Source organism: Chinchilla lanigera, unplaced genomic scaffold (assembly GCF_000276665.1).
Source record: "Chinchilla lanigera isolate Chin_1 unplaced genomic scaffold, ChiLan1.0 scaffold00030, whole genome shotgun sequence".
Classification (NCBI taxonomy): Eukaryota; Metazoa; Chordata; class Mammalia; order Rodentia; family Chinchillidae; genus Chinchilla; species Chinchilla lanigera.
Window position 1 is genome coordinate 13631690 of NW_004955431.1, and position 19884 is coordinate 13651573.

General features: G+C 41.7%; 1 protein-coding gene across 6 annotated transcripts in view; it reads right to left on the reverse strand.

Moving 5' to 3' along the window:
- Positions 1-19884, reverse strand: part of Fry (furry homolog (Drosophila)) — a 341220-nt gene that overhangs the window by 69574 nt on the left and 251762 nt on the right. For all 6 annotated transcript variants that reach the window (XM_005387722.2, XM_005387724.2, XM_013515820.1 and 3 more), the window contains exons 33-41: positions 19383-19529; positions 18007-18175; positions 16669-16759; positions 11034-11116; positions 8115-8265; positions 7485-7588; positions 6549-6734; positions 3626-3824; positions 2098-2219 (exon numbers count right to left, since the gene is read on the reverse strand). In XM_005387722.2, coding sequence (XP_005387779.1) covers positions 2098-2219; positions 3626-3824; positions 6549-6734; positions 7485-7588; positions 8115-8265; positions 11034-11116; positions 16669-16759; positions 18007-18175; positions 19383-19529 — 1252 coding nt within the window. The remainder of the gene's footprint in view (positions 1-2097; positions 2220-3625; positions 3825-6548; positions 6735-7484; positions 7589-8114; positions 8266-11033; positions 11117-16668; positions 16760-18006; positions 18176-19382; positions 19530-19884) is intronic.

Consider the following 19884-nt stretch of genomic DNA (forward strand, 5'->3'; position numbering starts at 1 on the left):
TGAGGGGGTGAGCTCCTCTGGTTATAAGCAAACGCTTATTTAAAATCATAATGAACCTGAAGGCAAGAACCCCATCATCACTATGACAACGTCCTTTAGGAAAGGAAAAAGGTTTCTTCTTACTGGCCACACAGTGAATCCTCATCTTCCAGTATTCCTTGCGGTTAGGTGTGGCCAAATGCCAGTGGAATGCGGGAGGGAACCTGGATGCCCCATTCAGCGGGGCCTGTCAGCTAATCCTGAGCTCTCCTCCCCTCACATTCTGTGTCCACCCAGGGGCTGGATGCAGAGGGCTCAGGAGAGCCCTGAGCCAACGGGTGGCAGAGCCACATGCTACAGGGTCCCTAAAGCGCCCCGTAGAAAGTCACACTGACGTGCTATGTGACCCAGGAACACCCTCCACCGTGTTAAGCCTGTGCGCCCTGGCGCACGTATGCTATCCTGACTCATGCACAGAAACACAGAGCGTGTATGTAGCAAAACCAGGCTGACACAGGATGCATGAGAAAACAGTGCGCAAAAATAGCTTGATCAGGATGTGCAAAGACTTAGATGTGAAGTGCACTAAGGATTCAGTATAAGAAATGCATATATTTTCTTACTGTCTTCCTACCTCAAAGGTTTTAGACAAATTAATGGCTCACATACAAATACTAAATTTTGCCATGTGGGCTGTGTTCAGTTATTAAGTGATTTTTGAGGTCTTAATAGTTCAAAGGAACTCCCAGAGGAAACTTCAAACAAGAAGTAGCACTCCTATTCCTGGAGGGACTCTCCCATTTCAGTTTATCATATTTGCTGGATTTTAGTAGGCAACTCTGATAATGCAGAGACACGGCTAATCCAGAATATTTCAACTGGAAATATGTTAACCATCAGCGCAGCTGGGAAAGCCAGAGAGCTAGATTCAGTATTGCCAGGCTGGTGAGAGAAAAAAAGCGGAGACAAGTTTTTACATCATGTTGAGGAAATGAGTTTAAATTTTGCACATAAGTCAGCCGGGCCAAGTTGGATATAAAAGGAATTCAACTGTCGGCAAACATTTAAATATTATAGTACTACTGTAGGGGCTGGGGATTTAGCTCAGCGGCATAGGGTCTGCCTGGCAAGCACAAGGTCGTGAGTTCGATTCCTGGTACCAGAAAAAAAAAATTATAATGCTACTGTAGCCTACATGGGAATCCTTCTATGTTCAGAATATTTCAGGGTCACCTGTACAGGAATGGTTAGTAAACTTTCTTTTTTGTGGGGGGTGTGGGTGTGGGGATGGAACTCAGGGCCTTTCCCCTGAGCTACATCCCTAGGTGTTTTTTATTTTTGAGATAGGGTCTTACCAAGTTGCCCAAGCTGGCCTTGAACTAGCAATTCTGCATCATGTCTCAGAATGCTGGAATCACAGTTGTGTGCCACCATGCCTAGCTTGATAGCATCAATCTTAAAACCAAAACCATTTAATCAAAAAAAATTTTGAGGTTCTGAGGACTGAATCTAGGGTAGAACACATACTAGGCAACCACTTTACCACTGAATTACATTTCCAATTCCAATTCTGTTTCTTTTTAAAAACAAGTATAACCATTTTAACCATCCACTTAAATAGGCTGACCATTTTTTCTTGTTGATATTGATGATAGTTAGCAAGATGTATATCTCATGGATATATATATAAAACTGGGGATTATATGCAGGACCTTTGCACTGAACTACACCTCCAGCTCTTTATTTATTTATTTTTTAAATTTTTGAGACAGGGTTTTGCTAAGTTGCTTAGGCTGGTGTTGAATTTATTTTCTTTCTGCCTCAGCAATTTCTCTAGATAAAATTAATATCATGGTTACAATTTAACTGTAATAAAGTAAAAGAAGCAAAAAGAACAAGCAAGGTTGAGGAAACCTTGCTTGGTAGCACAATGCAAATATAGAAGGCATTCACCATCATTCTGCTTGGCAGCATTTGAAATAAGCATCGAAACTCTCCTGTGAATACACTTAGGCCATAGGTATTTTGTGTCAGGACCACGTTATCAGATATATTATCATAATGGAGAGAGCAACATTAAAAATGCTGAAAAAGGAAGAAGACAAATAGGATAAATACCTGATTTGGAATCTTTAAACACAGACACAACATGACGTAGAAAATTAGTCAGTTGTTCAGCACTCTTTGAATTTTGATTTTTGGGTGTGATGTCTTCATGGCACCAAAGCGGACCAAATGCCCTTAAACAAAACATAAAATGTCAAACATATAGTTGTTGTTTTACATTTTGAAAGCCAAATATGAAGTTCTGACTCAGAGGGTAATATATATGGTGAATTTTAATTAATTAGGGGATATACTTCAGTCTCATAAAGTTTTAGAGCATACGCAAAACACACCTAGCTAATTTATGGAGACATACATTTTCTATTTCAAGTTAGATTTATTTAAAAAGTTAAAATCTTTTTTACCAGACAGTGTTTGGCACACTGGAAGTGCTATATTGTCTTTGTTAAATAAGTGACAGAAAATGTTAAATAAGATACTTATTTAGACACAAACTCTCTGCTCACACCTTAGCATTTGTAGACATGAGGATTTTGTCAGGATCACATCAAGTTACCAAATACCACGGAATGAAACTGACAACATGACTTCTCTTGTCTACTTGGTTTTTAGCAGTGAGAATGAGAGGCAGCCAGGTGAGAGAATTTCCGAGAAGGACCCTTCTCAACATGTGGTATTAGGTGGTCAGTCTGCCTTCTACGAACATCCAGGTCTCCACAGCACCTCGTACGTGCACACAGCCCGCGCTCAGGCACTGTCGGCTCTCTTCCTAAGCTTCCTGTACGGGAAACCCCACTTTCAGCTGGGAGCGCTGCAGAATCATGAGTTATTGATTGAGGAAAGAAAATGCTCCCTTTGCACTGTTTGCATTCAATGATGCATTAGTTAAAAAAGAAAGATCATGCAAGATATTGTATAACATGTGTGCAAAGTAAATGTCCAGGACTTAGTTCACTAAAAAAGGAAAGCAAACCTCCAGGGATGCATGCCTTTTACAAATCCTGGTCCTCAGGGTGCTAGAAATTCTGAAGCCTTAACAGCGACATGATTCATTAGAACTAGAAGACTTGAAAAGACAGGACGGCTTGTGGTTTTCCTTGATTCTGAGGTGTGATTAGTTTGACATTCCTTCTCAGAGGGACATTTTCATCCAGTTTCCTACTATTTCTAGTTTCTGACTCTCAATTACAAATGGCTCTTTGAACAGACAGTGGTCCCCTTAGCAGCTGCTTTTGCGCTGATTGTGGCTGATATCCTTGGTTTCCAGGGGAAAGCTCTTTGCCAAGGCTCAGAACTCCCAGGTCCTGGCAGCTCTAACAGATGAAGGAAGTCACACTCATGGCAGGGTGCCAGGGCCTCCATCTGCTACATCACTGTTACACCCAGAATTCCCCTGCCCACCAACCACCGCATCTGTGGGATCTGAGACGTGTACCAGGGTCTGCCTTTTACGCGGACCCCCAGCAGCTGCAATTTAGAACCCAGGACCTGTTAGAACTCTAGGATCACCGCGCCATCTGCGTGGCTGAACTGTAGGCATTTTTTCAAAAGCAGCATCATGACTTCTAATCTTCATTACCTGGTTGTGAGAAACTCAATGAGCTTGTTGGCCTTCTCATCTGTCTCGGCGGCTGTGTCCACATCTTCCACCTCCTGGGTCATCTGCGGGAGGTTCCCACTGCTGCCTCCCAGGCTAATACTGGAGGAGGTGGAACTGGAGCTCAGCCCTGAGTCTGGCACTGGGGAGGACTGGTCCTCTCTCAGGAAGTCGAAGCCACCTGTAGGGAGGAGGGGAAGGTTCAGATGGGATGCGCTAGGTAGGGTGGTCGTCAGTGTGCTTAATGTGGCCTGGAGATGGACACATATTTTGGGGAGAAAACACTACACTTGGGTATTGTCATGATTAAACAAGACTGATAGGTTTTCTCCGCTTGTGGAGTCAGTTGCACTGCAGGGTAAACCAGTGTCTGGGACAGTGAGTGGATGTTTTTCACTCTTGGTTTTAGCTGATGCTTTCACAAAGGAGAGGTATGTATGTATTCCATGCATACAAAGGCCAGGCCAAGACACAGTTCCACTCTGACGGGTCAACCACTAACGGTATAGTTAGCCAGTTACTCTTGGGGATTAGAGTACTCTTTTTTTTTTTTTTTTTGTGAGACAGAGCCTTGCTATGTAGTTTAGGCCTCAGACTCATGGTGATACTCCTGCCTCAGCCTCTCAAGTACTGGGAGTACAGGTGTGAGCCACCATGCCTGGCTAGGGTACTCATTTTAAAAACACTGACTGATGAGAAAGTTATATTTGATGTTTTTGATTAACTGTGCCTAGAAGTTTAAATATTATGCATGTGCATGTGTATATACACAAATAACATGCATGCGTGTATAAGACATATGTGACATATATATATATATAACGTAATATATCACACATAAACATATATGAATTGAACACAGGGCCTTTTTATTCAAAAAAAGTAGTGGAGCTCTACCACTGAGTGATATGTCCAGCCCCATAGTAATATATTTTAATTGATACTATTTTTTCATTGCATACTGTATTTTGTTAACATTCTACATCTTTGACTATGCTGTGGGTGTGAAAATGTATACAGGTGACCACCTCTCTTCTTTGTAGCAATCACAAAAAGTGCATAGTAGTGGTGTGTCTGACAAATGTGTCGAATTAGGAGTGAGGAACCATGGGTTAGAATAGCTTCTCTGCTGCTTACCGTGTAATTTCAGAGTCTTTGTAATTCTTTGTGCCTTAGCTTCCTATTATAATGTGAGAATAATAATCTTCATCACACAGATTTCTCATGTGTATTTTAAAACATCTACAGTTGAAACCAAATGTTCAATAACTGTTTACAAAGAGGGGACATTTTCCATCATCTGTAAACCTATTCCTGTGTGTGACAGATTCAATAATTTTAGCTGTTGTTTGTCTTGCCTATGCACACTGTACATTTTTGTGGTAAATCCCTTCTCTAAATCATTTTCTAGTACACCAGTGGTATAGTTAATGCAAAACCAATACACTTAGAAAGACTTGACATTTTCTCAACATAAACGTACATCCATGTTCTCAGGAGTTCAAACAGCTAGAACTCAAAACAAAACGAAACAAAAAAACCAAAAAAACGGTGTGGTAGCACATGCCTGTAATCCCAGCACTCGGGAGGCTGAGGCAGGAGGATCACCACAAGTTTGTGGCCAATCTAGGGTATATAGTGAGTTCAAGCCCACTTGAATTACATAGTGAGACTCTGTCTCTAAAAAAACACAAAACAAACAAACAAAAAAAGCCCCAAACACCCAACTAAAACTCTTCAAAGTCTTCTATCATAGAGTTTTGTATTTCTCAAAGGTTACTGATAGTTACTTTCAGTTAAGCATAGCTTGGCTCAAAATAAAGAGCTTCAACTGAGGTCAGTGGGCTTTACATGTCAGAGTGAATGATGACTTCATATTTGTTTCTAAAAGAAGTTAACCTCTGGTAGAGGACAAGACAGTGCCGAACAGAAGTAATAAATATAAGGCACACCCTTTTCAATGTAATAAAGTACCTGGTAACATGTGAAATGTTGTGCCATCTCTACTGCAAACATAATGTGTAAAATGATTAGGTAAAAAAGTAATTCTGTGAGCTGGCAACAGTCACTATCACCTTAAAATATTTCAAACATTAGCTGGGTATGGTGGTACACGCCTGTGATCCTAGCACTCTGGGAGGCTGAGGCAGGAGGATCACAATTTTGAGCCCAGTCTGGACAACTTAGTGACTTTTAGCAAGGTCCTGTCTCAAAATAAAAAAGAAAAAAAGAAAAAGAAAAATAAAAGATATTTCAAAAGTTATTATTCTAAATGAAAGTCACATGACCAATCCTTTTAAGAAAGTTTATGTGAGGAGCTATACCAATGACTTCTATGGTGACAATCTAACGGCCACTTTCTATAGCTTCATATGCACAGTGATTTCTTTGACTTATCCAATGCGTTTTGTCCCCATTCCTAAGAAGAAATTTCTGGTTTTAAAACATTCATAATTTTAATAGGCTCCCATTAAATGGTGTTTGCCAGAAAACAGTCAATCATTCCATTATGTGAAAATCCCTTCAGGGGAACTAGAAGGCGCAGACTGAGGACATGCACCCTGACTCTCGCCTGCTCTCAGGCAGGGGAGTCTGAATTGCTCTCTTGCTCTCTCGTTCTGCAGTGCTCTGGACCGAGGATCTTCACCAGTGAAAATTTCAGTTTCAATGCACTAATATAGGACAACGATTATAACAAGGAAAAAAACATATCTGAAAATAGCCAATCGTGAGAAAAGCTCTTCAGAAGCAAGTTCATATCAAATGCAACGGTACATGTTTACTGTGCTATTACTTTATCCCTTGGAAAGCATGACAGAGGTTAACTTGGGTTCCACTGACACCCCCAGTCATCTTCCCATCTGGGGCTCTGTCCCAGGCTGCCTGCTACCGCTTCTCTGGTTACCTGTGTAGAGATATTCTGGTTGATAAGCTGGCTGGACGGTTAGAGTCTTCGCTTCACTCATCTCCCGGGTCTGCAAGAGTACCGAGGCGATAGTATGGAAGCTGCTGTTGCAAGACAGGGCAATCAGGAGGTGAAGGAGCAACTTTTTGCTGTGTTCAAAGACTTCAGGCCGGTAATGGTCCAAACCTGGAACAAAACAGTGGAATGTCTGAGTATAAACAAATGTTAAGCTGAGTTGGATTCCATGGGTGAGAAAGATATCTTGGAAGATACCCAGGAGGAACATGTTGAAAGAATGTTTAGTTTTCTTTGATATTGTTTGGGTTACCAACATAAAGACGTTGGGCTCAGGAAAAATAAAATGCTTTATTTCTTAAATAAAGTGTTCTCATGAAATGCTGGTAGAGTGACTTTTCTCGACCTTTCCACACCATTTGATATGGCTCACATTCATTCTTCCTGTGATGTCCTCGTCCCTGGACCTCCTTGCTACTGAAGCACTATAACTCGCCTCCTCTGACGGGTCTTCCACCTGGCTCCTCTTCCCATGTTTGCTGTACAGTTTGGGTATCTGAAACTGAGAACTGTGCTCCGTATTGCTTTCTGTACTGATCATGTCTCAGGGCTTTACATTTATTTCTTCAGTCAAGGATCCTCAAAACAGCCCATCTTAACTTGGGTATCTTTAGAGATCCTGTATATCATTACTGTTATTTATAATACTACAGAAATATGATCTCAGACATGACTAATCCAATGAAATTCTGTAGAACAGAGGTGACCAGAAGTCAACTCATAGTGGAAGAGATGAAGGATTTCAGAAATGAGGACCACTGATAGCAACGTAAAATGGGAAGAAATGTAACAGGAAATCTTATGAAGTAACTCCTCGTTTATGCCTCTGTTGGCTCAAATTCCGCTTAGATTTGGTCTTACCTAAGAAGACAGCATGAAGTAACAAGGGTAGATGCAGAGCCCAGTCTTCTCTTACACTGTGATCCACCACCATCTCCGTCATAAAGATCACAGCAATATTGCACCTAATCAACGAGATTATAAAACTAATGCAACTTCTGATGAGGACAGGAACACAGCCGTAGATCACGGAGTCACAGCTAAAAATACAACTGTTAAGGCTTACTGAAGAATTATGTTCAGATTCATTCCACAGAAACTGAGTTTAATTTCTGACAACACAGAGCGACACAGGAGGAAAGCTCATTACATAATAGACAGCCGAGTGGCCACAAAGATACTAAAAGCTGAAGGACGAAGGTAACTGAAGGTAAGTCTCTTTCTTCAAGTCACGCACTGTCTAAAAACCATCACAGAATGCACACCCATATTAAGGTTATATCAAAGAAAAATTCAAAGGGCCACAAGATAGCTCTGCCCATTGGTTAACATTTGACCAAACTGCTAAAATGCTGGGAGCTGCCACTGGAGTCAGGCGTGGTTCCACTGGCTTAAGTTATTTCATTTGGTGAGACCTGGAACAGGTTTCCCTTTCATCATACAGAGGTCCAGCCAAAGCTAAGCTGTCATCCCCTCATACATGCTGCTCACCTGTGGAGTGGCCCCCGAGGTGTGATGGTCTCTGGCAGATAGTCAACCAGGGGGGCCCAGCACCCTCCAGTACAGGGCATTGGTAAGGGTTGCGGCTGTTTGGTCTCTGTAATCGTCAACAACCAGCCCGTGTAGGGAGAGATGGGGTCATCTGTTGGGTGAGAAAAACAGCGATGGTTTACTTTTTGGAGGAGATTTTTATTTTCCCTACTTCGTGTTTTTAGAAAGAATCTTACAAATGCATGCTTATAAAAATAACTTTCTAATTGCTCAATTTGGTGAATATGAATTACATGATCAAGTGCCTTGGAATTCCTTCATTAGGTAATTACTTGACGAGCTATTACTTGTGTAACTCATTTATAATTATTCATTATTAGAGCAAAGAAAAATACAGATAAAAAGAAAATCTGATGTGAAGTCCCACACGATGAAAACTTTTTCTTCTTCTCCATCATGTTGAAACGCCTTATTTCGTTTCCTTAGGGTGAGAGCCTTAGAGACACCCTGACTTCTCTGCCACATCCCAATCCAACCTACTATCATGACAATAGTAATAAACACTAAAAGTAACAACACTAGGAAGCAATGAGGGCTTCCTACATCAGGTACTGTTCAATACATACATGTATTAACAGTCCAAAAATAGGTACCTATCACCACCCCTATTTTATCAAGGGGAAACAGAAGTTAATTATTACGAACAAATTCCGAGTATTTGTGCCTTCAAAACACATCCAGCTTTGGCCACTTTCCCCAGCCCCACTGCTGCTGTTGAGTCTATGCCACCCACCTCCTGCAGCGGCCCTGCTGTCTCCCTGCTTCCATCCTTGTCCCTTTATGCTCTGTTCCACAGCGCGGCCTGAGCGATCCTTTTAAGACAATTGTCATGACATCTCCCTGGTGACTATTTAGCAATTGCCAGTGGCTCCCCTTTATACTGAAAATGAAACCCCAAATCTACATCGTGACCTTATGACTTTGCAAGATTTACCCTGGTCATCCTGGTTTTCTTGCATTTTGCAACCAGGCCTGCCTCTGCCCAGACTTAGAATCTTCACACTGACTGTTCCCTACGGCTGGAACGCTCTTCCCCACACAGCTCTTGATTTTATTCGGTTCTCTGCCCAAATACCACCTCAGAACAGCGGATTTCCCTGACTGCTCTGTTTAAGTCCGCCCCCACCTCAGTTACTCTTTACCCTTCATCCTGCCTCAGATTTCTGCCTCAGGGGTCTGCTCCCTCAGTCTAATGTATGTTCCTGCACAGTGGGGACTTCCTTCTCTATTTTGTTCCCTGGTATTTCCCTTGTCCTTACAACAGTGTCTGCAGGTAGTAAGAGATCAATAAATATTTGATGAATGAATAGATTTTATCAACAATATCTTTCAGGTAAGCACAAAGACAAGTTTCCTGGAATTACTTCTTGTAGTGCTTTCAATATAGGCCCTTGGCATTCAAGACAAGCACTTCCACTGGGGGCCATGTGGTACCACTCAGACGTCCGATTTCAGAGCTGCTTTAATTCTGAGATAGGTTTAATGTATTAAGAGGAAAGATGTATCATGTTATCTTTGTATAGCTTTTTTTGATTGTACTTCTGAAAGGCAGCAGAAATGTGTCACTGGGTGGTGATGTGTGAACATCACAGAGTGTATTCCCACAACCCCGGATGGTACAGCCTACCCCACACTGAAGGTGTGTACTATGCTCTCCGTTGTTTATGGGGTGTGTCTCTGACCAACAGGTCACTACATGGTCATGATTGTAGAAGACGCAGTGCCACTGGTCTTCCCGACTCACCAGCACCATTCCACACCAGTGGTGGTGAACATATGGCACACGTGTTATTGTGCTTTTCTTTTAAGGCAAAAGATGTTAATGTGTGAGTTGTTTTTTCTAAACTAAAATCTCAGTTTTCAGGTTTAACTGCAGTGTTGGCAGCTTGTGATTAATAAGTGGGTTCTGAGGTGCAGTTTGGGCACCCATCTCTGAGAAGTTCGCCATTACAGTTTTCTGCCTTGAAGATTGCTCACAACCATTTTAGCACAGAAAACAATTTAAGCAGAGTACTACTGACTCATCTTAGTTCTAATTCTCATGAGTTACTCATATGCAGCAAATTAACTTCTTGGATGGCTGTCCAGGATCAGTTAACTGCAAAATGTACACCTGAAGTAATTAACCACTATTTAATAAAAGTTTAAAGGGGAACAAAAAGAGAAGACTATTAAAGAATTTTTTAAATCATGAGATTTCTGTTAGGAAACAATATACTATTCTTTGATATTCTCAGGTACATATTCAATCAGCAAAAATGTGCTAAAAAGGATTAAGGTGACTTAAATTTGGTTTTCTACAGTTAGCTTTAAACCACTGAGAGATTCACTGTGAAATCAGATCCCATACTGGGTGAGTGCACTCACCAGGATTCCAATTTCAATCCACTCTCAAGGTAGAAAGAAAAGCTAGACTGTAACACAGTCAGGCTATGCAGCTCAGGCTGACCTTGAGCTCACTCTGTAGCTTAGGCTGGCCTCGAACTCGCAAGGATCCTCCTGCCTCAGCCTCTCAAGTGCTGGGATTACAGGAGTGTGCCACCACACCTGGCTTGTAACATTTATTTTCTAATGGGATAATTTACTAGCCTTTCTTCAACTCTGCATCACCAGGGAAAAAGGCCAAGAATATGAAAATAAGGGACTGGGTAGTAGTTTGAATTTTTATAACTCTGATCTGTCTGCTCTGGGTTTTTAAAGAAAATTATGGTGACTATGTTCAGCTGCACAGTTGAATTAAATGGTTACTTCATATTATGGGGACTTTTTAGTAATCAGATTAAGGATAATCAAAGTATTTATTTTCCCATCTCCAGCTATCTCAGTTCTGTTTGAAAACCACAGCCCATTGATACTTACTTTTATCCTCATCATATGATCCTCCAGAGCTATTGCTGTATCTTGATTCCAGGCGGGTGTGGGCTCTGATAACATTACTGAACCTTGGAATACAAGAACAACCATCATGAAATAGTAACTTGTATTTAGTCATGCCGGTGCTCATAAGTAGATACTATTGTTTAGCAGCTGATTTTTCAATAGTTAGTTCTAGTGATGGTGCTTTAGGAAGAGTATAATAATTAGTATAATAATTGCACTGAAAACATTTCTTTTTCCCTTGAGAGGGCTAGACCCTCCCTTGATGAAAAAGTCCAAACTTGAAGAGATAACAATTTTAAGGCTAACATATTAATTAAATTTTTAAAAAAACACTGTAAAACATGCTTTGGAAAGAAATGGGCAAGATGTTGAATAATATGATTTCATTACTTACAGAGCATGGTAACAAGTAGGCATTCAGTAATATTTGCTGAATGACTGAGCAAATGAAAGTGGGAGGAATCAGAAATAAACAAAATAGCTTTATCACACATCTTGGGTTATACCCACTTGAAGGTTTCCCAAAACACAGCCTGACAATGTCCAGGAAAAGGTTCCAGTTATGACATAATCATATGATCAGAGAAGCTCTTCTTTGGTCTGTCCTCTCTAGTGGCTTATTAAAGTTGATGATACTAACTTCACACACATTATCTAACTTACTGTGGTACACTCACTTTTGAGATGAGTATTATTTGCTTTAGAGGAGTGTTTTTCTTTTTTTTTTTTTTCTGGTACCGGGAACCGAACTCACGACTTTGCGCTTGCCAGGCAGGTGCTGTGCCTCTGAGCTAAATCCCCAGCCCCATTATTTGCTTTACAAATGAGGAAACTGTGGCTGAAGTCATACAATGTGTCTAGTGTCAACTACAGGTAAGTAGGTGGCCGGGCAGGAACAGTTTTGGTTTATCCTATCTCTGAGGGAGCAGAAACACGATTTTAAGAGTAAGTTCTTAAAATCTGAGGTGATGGATGTGATTGGCTGTCTGATCTGACTGCTACACAGTGTGTACACATATTGAAACAGCACGCTGTACCCTGTATGCACATACAAGTACTATGTGCCAATTAATAATTAAAATGTATTAAAATAAAAAAGACTGAGCTTTAATTCACTAGCTCCATGACAGTGACCAAGACTTTTAATCTCACTGGAAAACCCTGTTTCCACAACTGCCAAGATGGAATAATAATGATACTTCATCTTTTATTTTACGGGGCTTGGTGTGGGGAACCAAGAGAAATGATGTGAAAACGTTTGTTTGATTTTTTTGGCTGTGCTGGGACAGAACCCAGGGTCTCACTCATGTCAGGCAAATACTCTATCACTGAGCCACACCTCGGGCTGAAATGGTATTCTATATTTATTTTACATAAAGTGATACACAGCAGGTTTTATCCACCAAGTATATATATATAGTCAAAGAAAAGAACTAAAAGTAGGGACAGGAGGTCCTGAGGGTAGGAAAAAGGTAGGATGAAGGTCTCATTAAATTTTAAAAGTTAATGGAGAGACTTACTCCATTAGGTGGAGTAAGGTGGCTTAGAGGCTGCCTCTGCCTCTGCAGATTAGGCTCAAGCAATCAGAAAGACAAAGGCAAAGAAATTAAGCTCAGGGAAGTCCCAGGTAGTGTGACTAAAATAAGCCCCTTTACTTAATCCTTCACCCTAAACTACCTCTCCCCCTAAACCCCCAACCGTAATCAGCCTCCACCAAACAACAGGAATGCTCATATGACCAGAAGAAGTCCAAGGGGAGGACCAGACACAGCGAGGGAGCCACGCGGACTCCAGGAGCCTCCACAGGGAGAAGGAATCCAATAGAAGGAGCTGCAGACAAGAGATCCATGAGTATCTCCCTTTCGAATACTCCCTGCTTGTGTAGAGCAGCCCACGCGCAGGCCGTGATCTCTTCCTCCTCCCCTTTCCCCACTTGCAAATAAAGTGTCTGCTTTTATTTTATTTTATTTATTTATTTATTTTTTTTTGGTTTTTCTCCGGTACCAGGAACTGAACTCCTGACCTTGCGCTTGCCAGGCAGGCGCTTTTGCCACTGAGCTAAATCCCCAGCCCCTCTGCTTTTATTTTAAACTCTGCTCCTTTAGTTCTCTTACTGACACTGGGTTTAGGATCACCTGGAACAGAGCAATGGGATGGCGTGGCATTCTCTCCTCCCTAGACATTATATAAGGTTATCTAAAAATATCAGAGAACTCAAGCTCCAATAGGTATGCCCCTACATTCCTGACTGGGTGAACTGATCTCATTAAAAACAGATTAACACTTTATTTCTGGAACTCGGGAAGATGCAGGGTGTAGCTATCACAAGTGTGTGGAGAAAGAGTAAGATATCAGGAAAACATTCTTATGTGGCACTCAGATGCCTACATCGCCCCAGTGTAAAACCTCAAAACATTGCATGAGAAGGTTGGAATGGATTATAGTATAGAAATACAACAGACTTTGCTCTTCTCCACTTTGTAGATATTTGCAACGCCCCCATTGTCATAAAGTCCCCATTAATTTCAAACATTCTTCATTGTCTTTTGGGCTATTACTTTGTGAAGCCACATAATAGACTATCTAGGGTATCTGCTTAGTTTCATCCAAATAGGCCATGAAACAGTCGAAATCAGACCGATACTTATTAAATTAGAGAAATGACACACCCATTATCTTGTGAAGAAGTTCCTTAATCATATTTGTGCTGATAACTGGAATTTATACACAGTGCACGCTGGGCCCAGACATCATTCAGGGACAAAGGCAAGGACGAAGGAATTTCCCATCTAGAGATCCCCGTCAGGTGGACGGCTCCCTACGGCCGCTGGGTACCCATGAACTGCGGCACACAGTACGCAGGGCTTTAAATAGTGCTATGGGGGCCCCGTGCAGAAGCACTGGGGAGGAGATGGCAGCTCTTCCTTTTTCTTTTTTTGAGGCAGATCTAAAGGAGTCTTTGGCAGAGAATATGAAGCTGAGATGAAGTGGGAGGGCAGAATCTTCTAGACGCTTTTTGTTCTGAGGAGGGTTGAAACCATGTCTAGCAGAGTGTATACTTGGCAAAGAAAAAGTAAAAAAATGACTCCCTAGAGTAAAATCTGTTATTACTCTTTGCTTTTTAGGTGGAAGAAACTAATTTCGGGCTTGGGTCCTACAGGAATTTCAAGGATTAAGTTGATAATCTTTTGACATGAAAGGCTGATATCTTAAGGAGTAAATCATGAAAATAGCCTGATAAAGAAAAAATAGAAAGATAAAATGTTTTCTAAAATTTTACCTCGCTGATATAGTTCATATCAATGCTCAGGGGACTGTATTAACAATATATAATAGTATATTAATGTGTATTGGCATGAGCACTTGGGACTGGGGTGTAACTCAGTGGTAGAGTACACATTTAGGATGCAGAAGGCCCTGAGGTCAATCCCCAGCACCAAAAACCCCTCAGAGGAACCAATCTACCAAAATCTACCAATCTAGAAACACGTTCTCTACTCTCTATCCCTGTCACGACAGGGTTATAAACTAAGTTTCAGTTCATGCTTGGCTGGCTACATTGCTTTTAGGTCTCTGGCAAGGCAGGGACAGTACGGCTGTCGGGCATGGCAGAAGACGGCTGCTCACTTCCCCGCAGTCAGGAAGCAGAGAGTGAGGAAGCGAGACCCCGCCAGGAAGGGACCAGGAGCAAGGTATGGTACCCACGCTTATGTCCACTCCCTTCAACAAGCCCCGCCCAGTTTCCATCATCTCCCAACACAGCTCTCAAGTTCTGATCTCACAAAGGATCAGGGCACCGATAGAATGAGAGCCCTCAGGATCCCCGCTGTGCGGGGACCCAGCCTGCAACATGTGAGCTCTGGGCGTCATTCTAGATCCAAACTATCATGGCTGCCTATAAAAACTCCATTCATGAAACCACAGATTTATAAGATTGGCTTTATTAAGGGTGGTGGCTGCATTAAAATATTTATGAAGACCATTTCTGCATATCTGAAATATTCGTATAAATTCTAATTCTATAAAAATACGTACTCATTTTGCTAAGTCCTCAGAGTTCAAGGGGAGTTTCTTATTAGTGATTGTTAATGAATTACTTTTTTTTTTTAAGAAAACCTAACAAAAGTTATAAAATTTGCTCTATTTTTCTTGTTTTTTTGTCTAGGGTCCTCAGGGATAGGTTAGCATTAACTCTGGAGGCAGTGGCTCTACTGTCAGGGAACCCTACACGTCAGCCCTACTGTTTTGGGGCTCAGGATGAAACCCTGAGAACAGCTGGGAAGCATCCTGGGGCACTTCTGGCTAAATGAATCATTTTCATTATTTGATTCATTACATTTTCTCCACATGAATTGGAGAGCGTCTCATCTTTGTTAGTAATTTCTCAAGTGAAAAGGCTTATTATTTTTCACTATACAGTGCTAAATTGAAGGAGGATCATCCTAATTATTTTTTAATCTGAGTCTCCTGTTTATCTCTCCTGCTGTAGGTCCCCATTCTTCATAATGAACTGCGGGAAAGAGGGATTCAGATTTTATTTACGTATGCGTGGTTCAGAGCAAGGAGAAGACAAGGTCACGGGTGAGAGAACCATCACAGTAGAGAGAATGTGGAGGGAAAAGAGACTATAGCAGCAATACGTGGTGTTTCTGGTAAACCGAGACATGACAAGACAAAAGCAAAGTAGGAATGATGATGGTGGTGCTTTCAGTATGGTTGTTTCCCCAATTTCATGCAGGAGTTTAATCCCCTAAATCTTATGTGAATGGTATTAAGAGGGTGCAACCTTAATCCCACTATTATGCTTAGAGGCAGGGCCTTTGGAAAGTGATTGGATTAGATAAGGTCATTAGGGTGAAGCTCCATGATTGAATCCTGTAGCTCTGTAAGAAGACAGAGACAGCAGACAGACAGACAGACATATTCCCATGTGGTGTGAATTCAGCTTGGGGTAGAGGCGGCTGCTTTCCCAGACCACACATTTTGGATTTCCAGTCTCCAAAAATGTCAGACAACAAACTTATTCCCCCGGCAAGTTAGACGGTATCAGGTATTTCTTCAGAGTAACAGGAAGCTGACTAACACAATGTTTCATAGAACTTACCTGAGGACAACTACTCTCTAAGAAAGTATTCAATAATCAGATCTGGACATTTCACTTGACAAATCCCTTCTAGTTCCAGAGAGTCTTTGCCCACTAGCAAAATAATTAGTGTGTTTTTGAAGCCCTGGGGCAAGTGAGATTCAGGCACCATAATGGAAGCCCTCTTTGTCTTTCTTTTCTCTGACTTTGTACAGAAAAATACTGTTAACTTTAGGGATATATAGGGCAGAGTTGGAAAGTCAGTTTATTTTCTAAGAATATGGAAGCATTTCAGCGTGTGTAATTTATTTATTTATTTATTTATTTATTTTTTGGGGGGGGTGTTTCTCCGGTACTGGGAACCGAACTCATGACCTTGCGCTTACCAGACAGGCGCTTTGCCACTGAGCTAAATCCCCAGCCCTAGCGTGTGTAATTTAGCTTAGGAAACCTCACAAACTTGTGTTGGTGCTTTTGTACATGGGACCGCTGAGAGTTATACAGGATATTAAGCCAACTTTGTGCGCCAACCTTTCATCAGATTCTTTCAATATCTTGTTCTCTTCAGCATCTGGGAAACTGTCTTGGCCGGCAACCACTGTATTGCTGCTGGAGGTGGTTCCTGGGGATGGGATCAGAAGATACTTAGCAAAAGATGCATACAGCATCTGAAGCTGGTCAGGGTCAAGTCTTAAGTAATTGTAGGGAAGGGCTGCCTGTAAAGTCTCCTGTTTGAAAAATTCTTTATATCTTTTGCATAATCTCAAACATTCCCTAGGACCTTCTAAGCTGACACGCCTGAAACAAGAGAATTCTAGACATCTTTTACAGTCAAACCAAATGCCTTCACTCCCTTATAAAGTGAGACTACAACATTCTTGAAGCCTTTACTGCCTGGCTACTTAGGTAACGAGCTTATTTATAGTGGCCGGCTCCGCTGTAGCTGCTTTAGCATCTTTGGTAGCTTTGCGCCAGAAATTTAACTAATGCTAGTGAAGTATGACCAAGTATCCAAAGCTTCTGATCCTAGACTAGTGCTTCTCTGTAAAAACACTGCTCTGGCAGGCAGCAATAGGGTAAAAAGAAGGCACAAGAGATTAAAGAAGGAGAAAAATTTAAAGGCAGTTATAATATCAGGTAGGTGGGAGTGAAGCTGGCTTTAAGGCATTGAGAAGACGAGTGCACATTTCATGAAAAGATACTAATTTATTGAAAATGATAATACAGCCCTGGGGCAAGTATCCCTTCCCCAAAATGCTAGGGAGCAGGAGTGTTTCAGATTTTGGATGATTTCTGGATTTTGGAATATTTGCATACACATGAGATATCTTGGAGAGAGGATTCAAATCTAAATAAGAAAATGATTTGTTTCAAATATACCTTATAAACATAGGCTAACGTAATTTTAAATAATTTTATACATGAGACAAAGTTTGTGTACCTTGAAGCATCACACTTCTGGCATCATGTCAGTTTCAGATTCTGGAACATTTTGGATTTCAGATTGTCAGATTCTGGATGTATCTGAACACATCCTGGCAGAATATTAATCAAGGGACTGCCGCAGACTAACAGAGGAGGGCAGACATGATTTCTAAGTGACTGCGGCATCGGCTTGGGGTCAGCCAGAAGTAAAAAGTTCCGTTGTGGGGGAATACACAGCACCTAGTTCTTGGTTGTGCTTATAGTCACTTCACTACCCCAACAATGCCCTTAGGGTCTAAGCTATTCTTAAGCCATTTACAAATGATCACATCCACAGGAACTAAGAAAAAGGAACAGACACACCCCATACCCTTTCAGTGCTGCACGTAAGGAAAAACCCAGAGACCTATTACAAGGTGTATGCCCAGTCACCCTGGTCCCTACCGGAAGCTGCTGCAGAGGCCTTGCTGCTAGCCGTGAAGCGGTAGAAAGGTGGGTTGTCACAGTGCTGGACTATGGGGTTCACTGGCTCGGTCTGCTGAAGCTCAAAGAGAAGCTCTTCCATGGTTTGAATGGTGTTGTTACGGCATAAGTATACTGCCACCTTTTTAATCTGAGCGGAAGAAAGTTAATAAACAAGAGATGTTTGCCAGAGCCCATGAACACGCTGGGACTTGAAACACTTGCACTTGGATAACGTGTTATCAGCCACACGGTCCCAATAGTTGATCTTGTGCTGTCCTAGGATGATGAAGGTATTTGGATTAATAGTCACTTTGCAGCTGCGTGTGATGGTGCATACCTGTAGTCCCAGCACTTGTAAGGTTAAGGCAAGAGGATCACCACAAGTTCAAGCCCAACCTGGCCATTCTGCACTATGTAGCATGACCCTGTCTCCACCCTGCCCTTCCAAAACAAACCAAAACCAAAAAAATTTTTTACCTAGCTACAGAGGCAGGTCTGACAGGAGTCAGAAAAGCCTTACCTTTTCTAACAGTCTAATTTAAAATATGTACCCTTGGGGCACAATGATTCAGTCTGTGCTAAAACCTTGCCATCAAAGGTCTTATCTTCAGAAAGAATTTTGTTTATACAAGCCCTGGGAAAAACTGCTAGCTATTTTTGTTTAAGAAGGAATCCAGTCTCTTTTTATCCTCTTCTCCCCTACAAACAAATGAGTTTAGCTGTTTTTAAAGTTTAGATGTTAAAAATAACTCTGAATTAATGCTTTGAGTTACTGGAGGCCTCACAGTCCAACCTGAGGCTCATGGGGCGCACGGAGGCCTGTGAGGCTCAAACCAGCAGGAAGGCAGGCAAACTCTCACAAGCACCACCGGCATGCAAATGCCAAGGGAGCTCATGTTTCAAAGCTGCGCTGTGTTGATCCTACCGACTTCAAACACAAACAGTAAACATCAGACATCTCTGCTTACCTTCCTCCGATCATCTGAGTTTCTAAAGAAAAACCAGAGTTCTCTTTCTTTTCCTACTTCAGACATCAGAATGTATATATAAAAACATCTTCATTAGCGATAATAAAAAGCTTTACTTATGGTCTCTTATAAGCTGGCACTAATGTTTATCACTGTTAGAAAAACGTTTACTCCTTAATTCATAGGTTTCTATTTCCCCAGGTTTAGGGGATGCCAGTAGTCGCTGTCACAGGTTGCCTGCATCGTGGGGGCAGAAGGCAGTATGTGGACAAGGAGACGATTATGACCGGCGAAACTGACAACTCTGTTTTCATGGGAGCTGAGGGCACGTTCTCACTTGCAGCGCGCACACGGAAGCCCCATCAAGAATGCCTGAGACGCACTTACGTAGGGCAAGAGTATGGTGTCACTGCTGACCCCGCACAGACTGATCAGGAACTGCAAGGTGATCCTTAGGTTGTTGCTCCATTTCTCGTTGTTGGCTAATGCATTCCAAGCATTTTCCATTTCCGGTCCAGGAACTTCATCCCCATACTACAGCAAACAAAATAAACGTGTGACAAGTATAAAGATGCAAAATGTTTGACAGAGAGTGGTTTGAGGGCCATGGCCATCTCAGAAACCATAAGAAGAGGGAAACAGTCTTCACCAGAAAGATACCATTTTTCAGTGGGGAACAACTAAAGAAGCACAAATCAGTTATGCATCATATACATTCATGCAATTAAAAAGTCAGACTCATTTTGCTATTTTTTTTTCAACTGCAGTAACGTATACCTAACATAAAGCTTGCCATCATAACTACTTTTTGTGGGAGCAGGTACTGGGGATGTACCCAGGGGTTGTGCTGCTAGCCAAGCACTTTACTATAGAGCCATATTTTAGACCT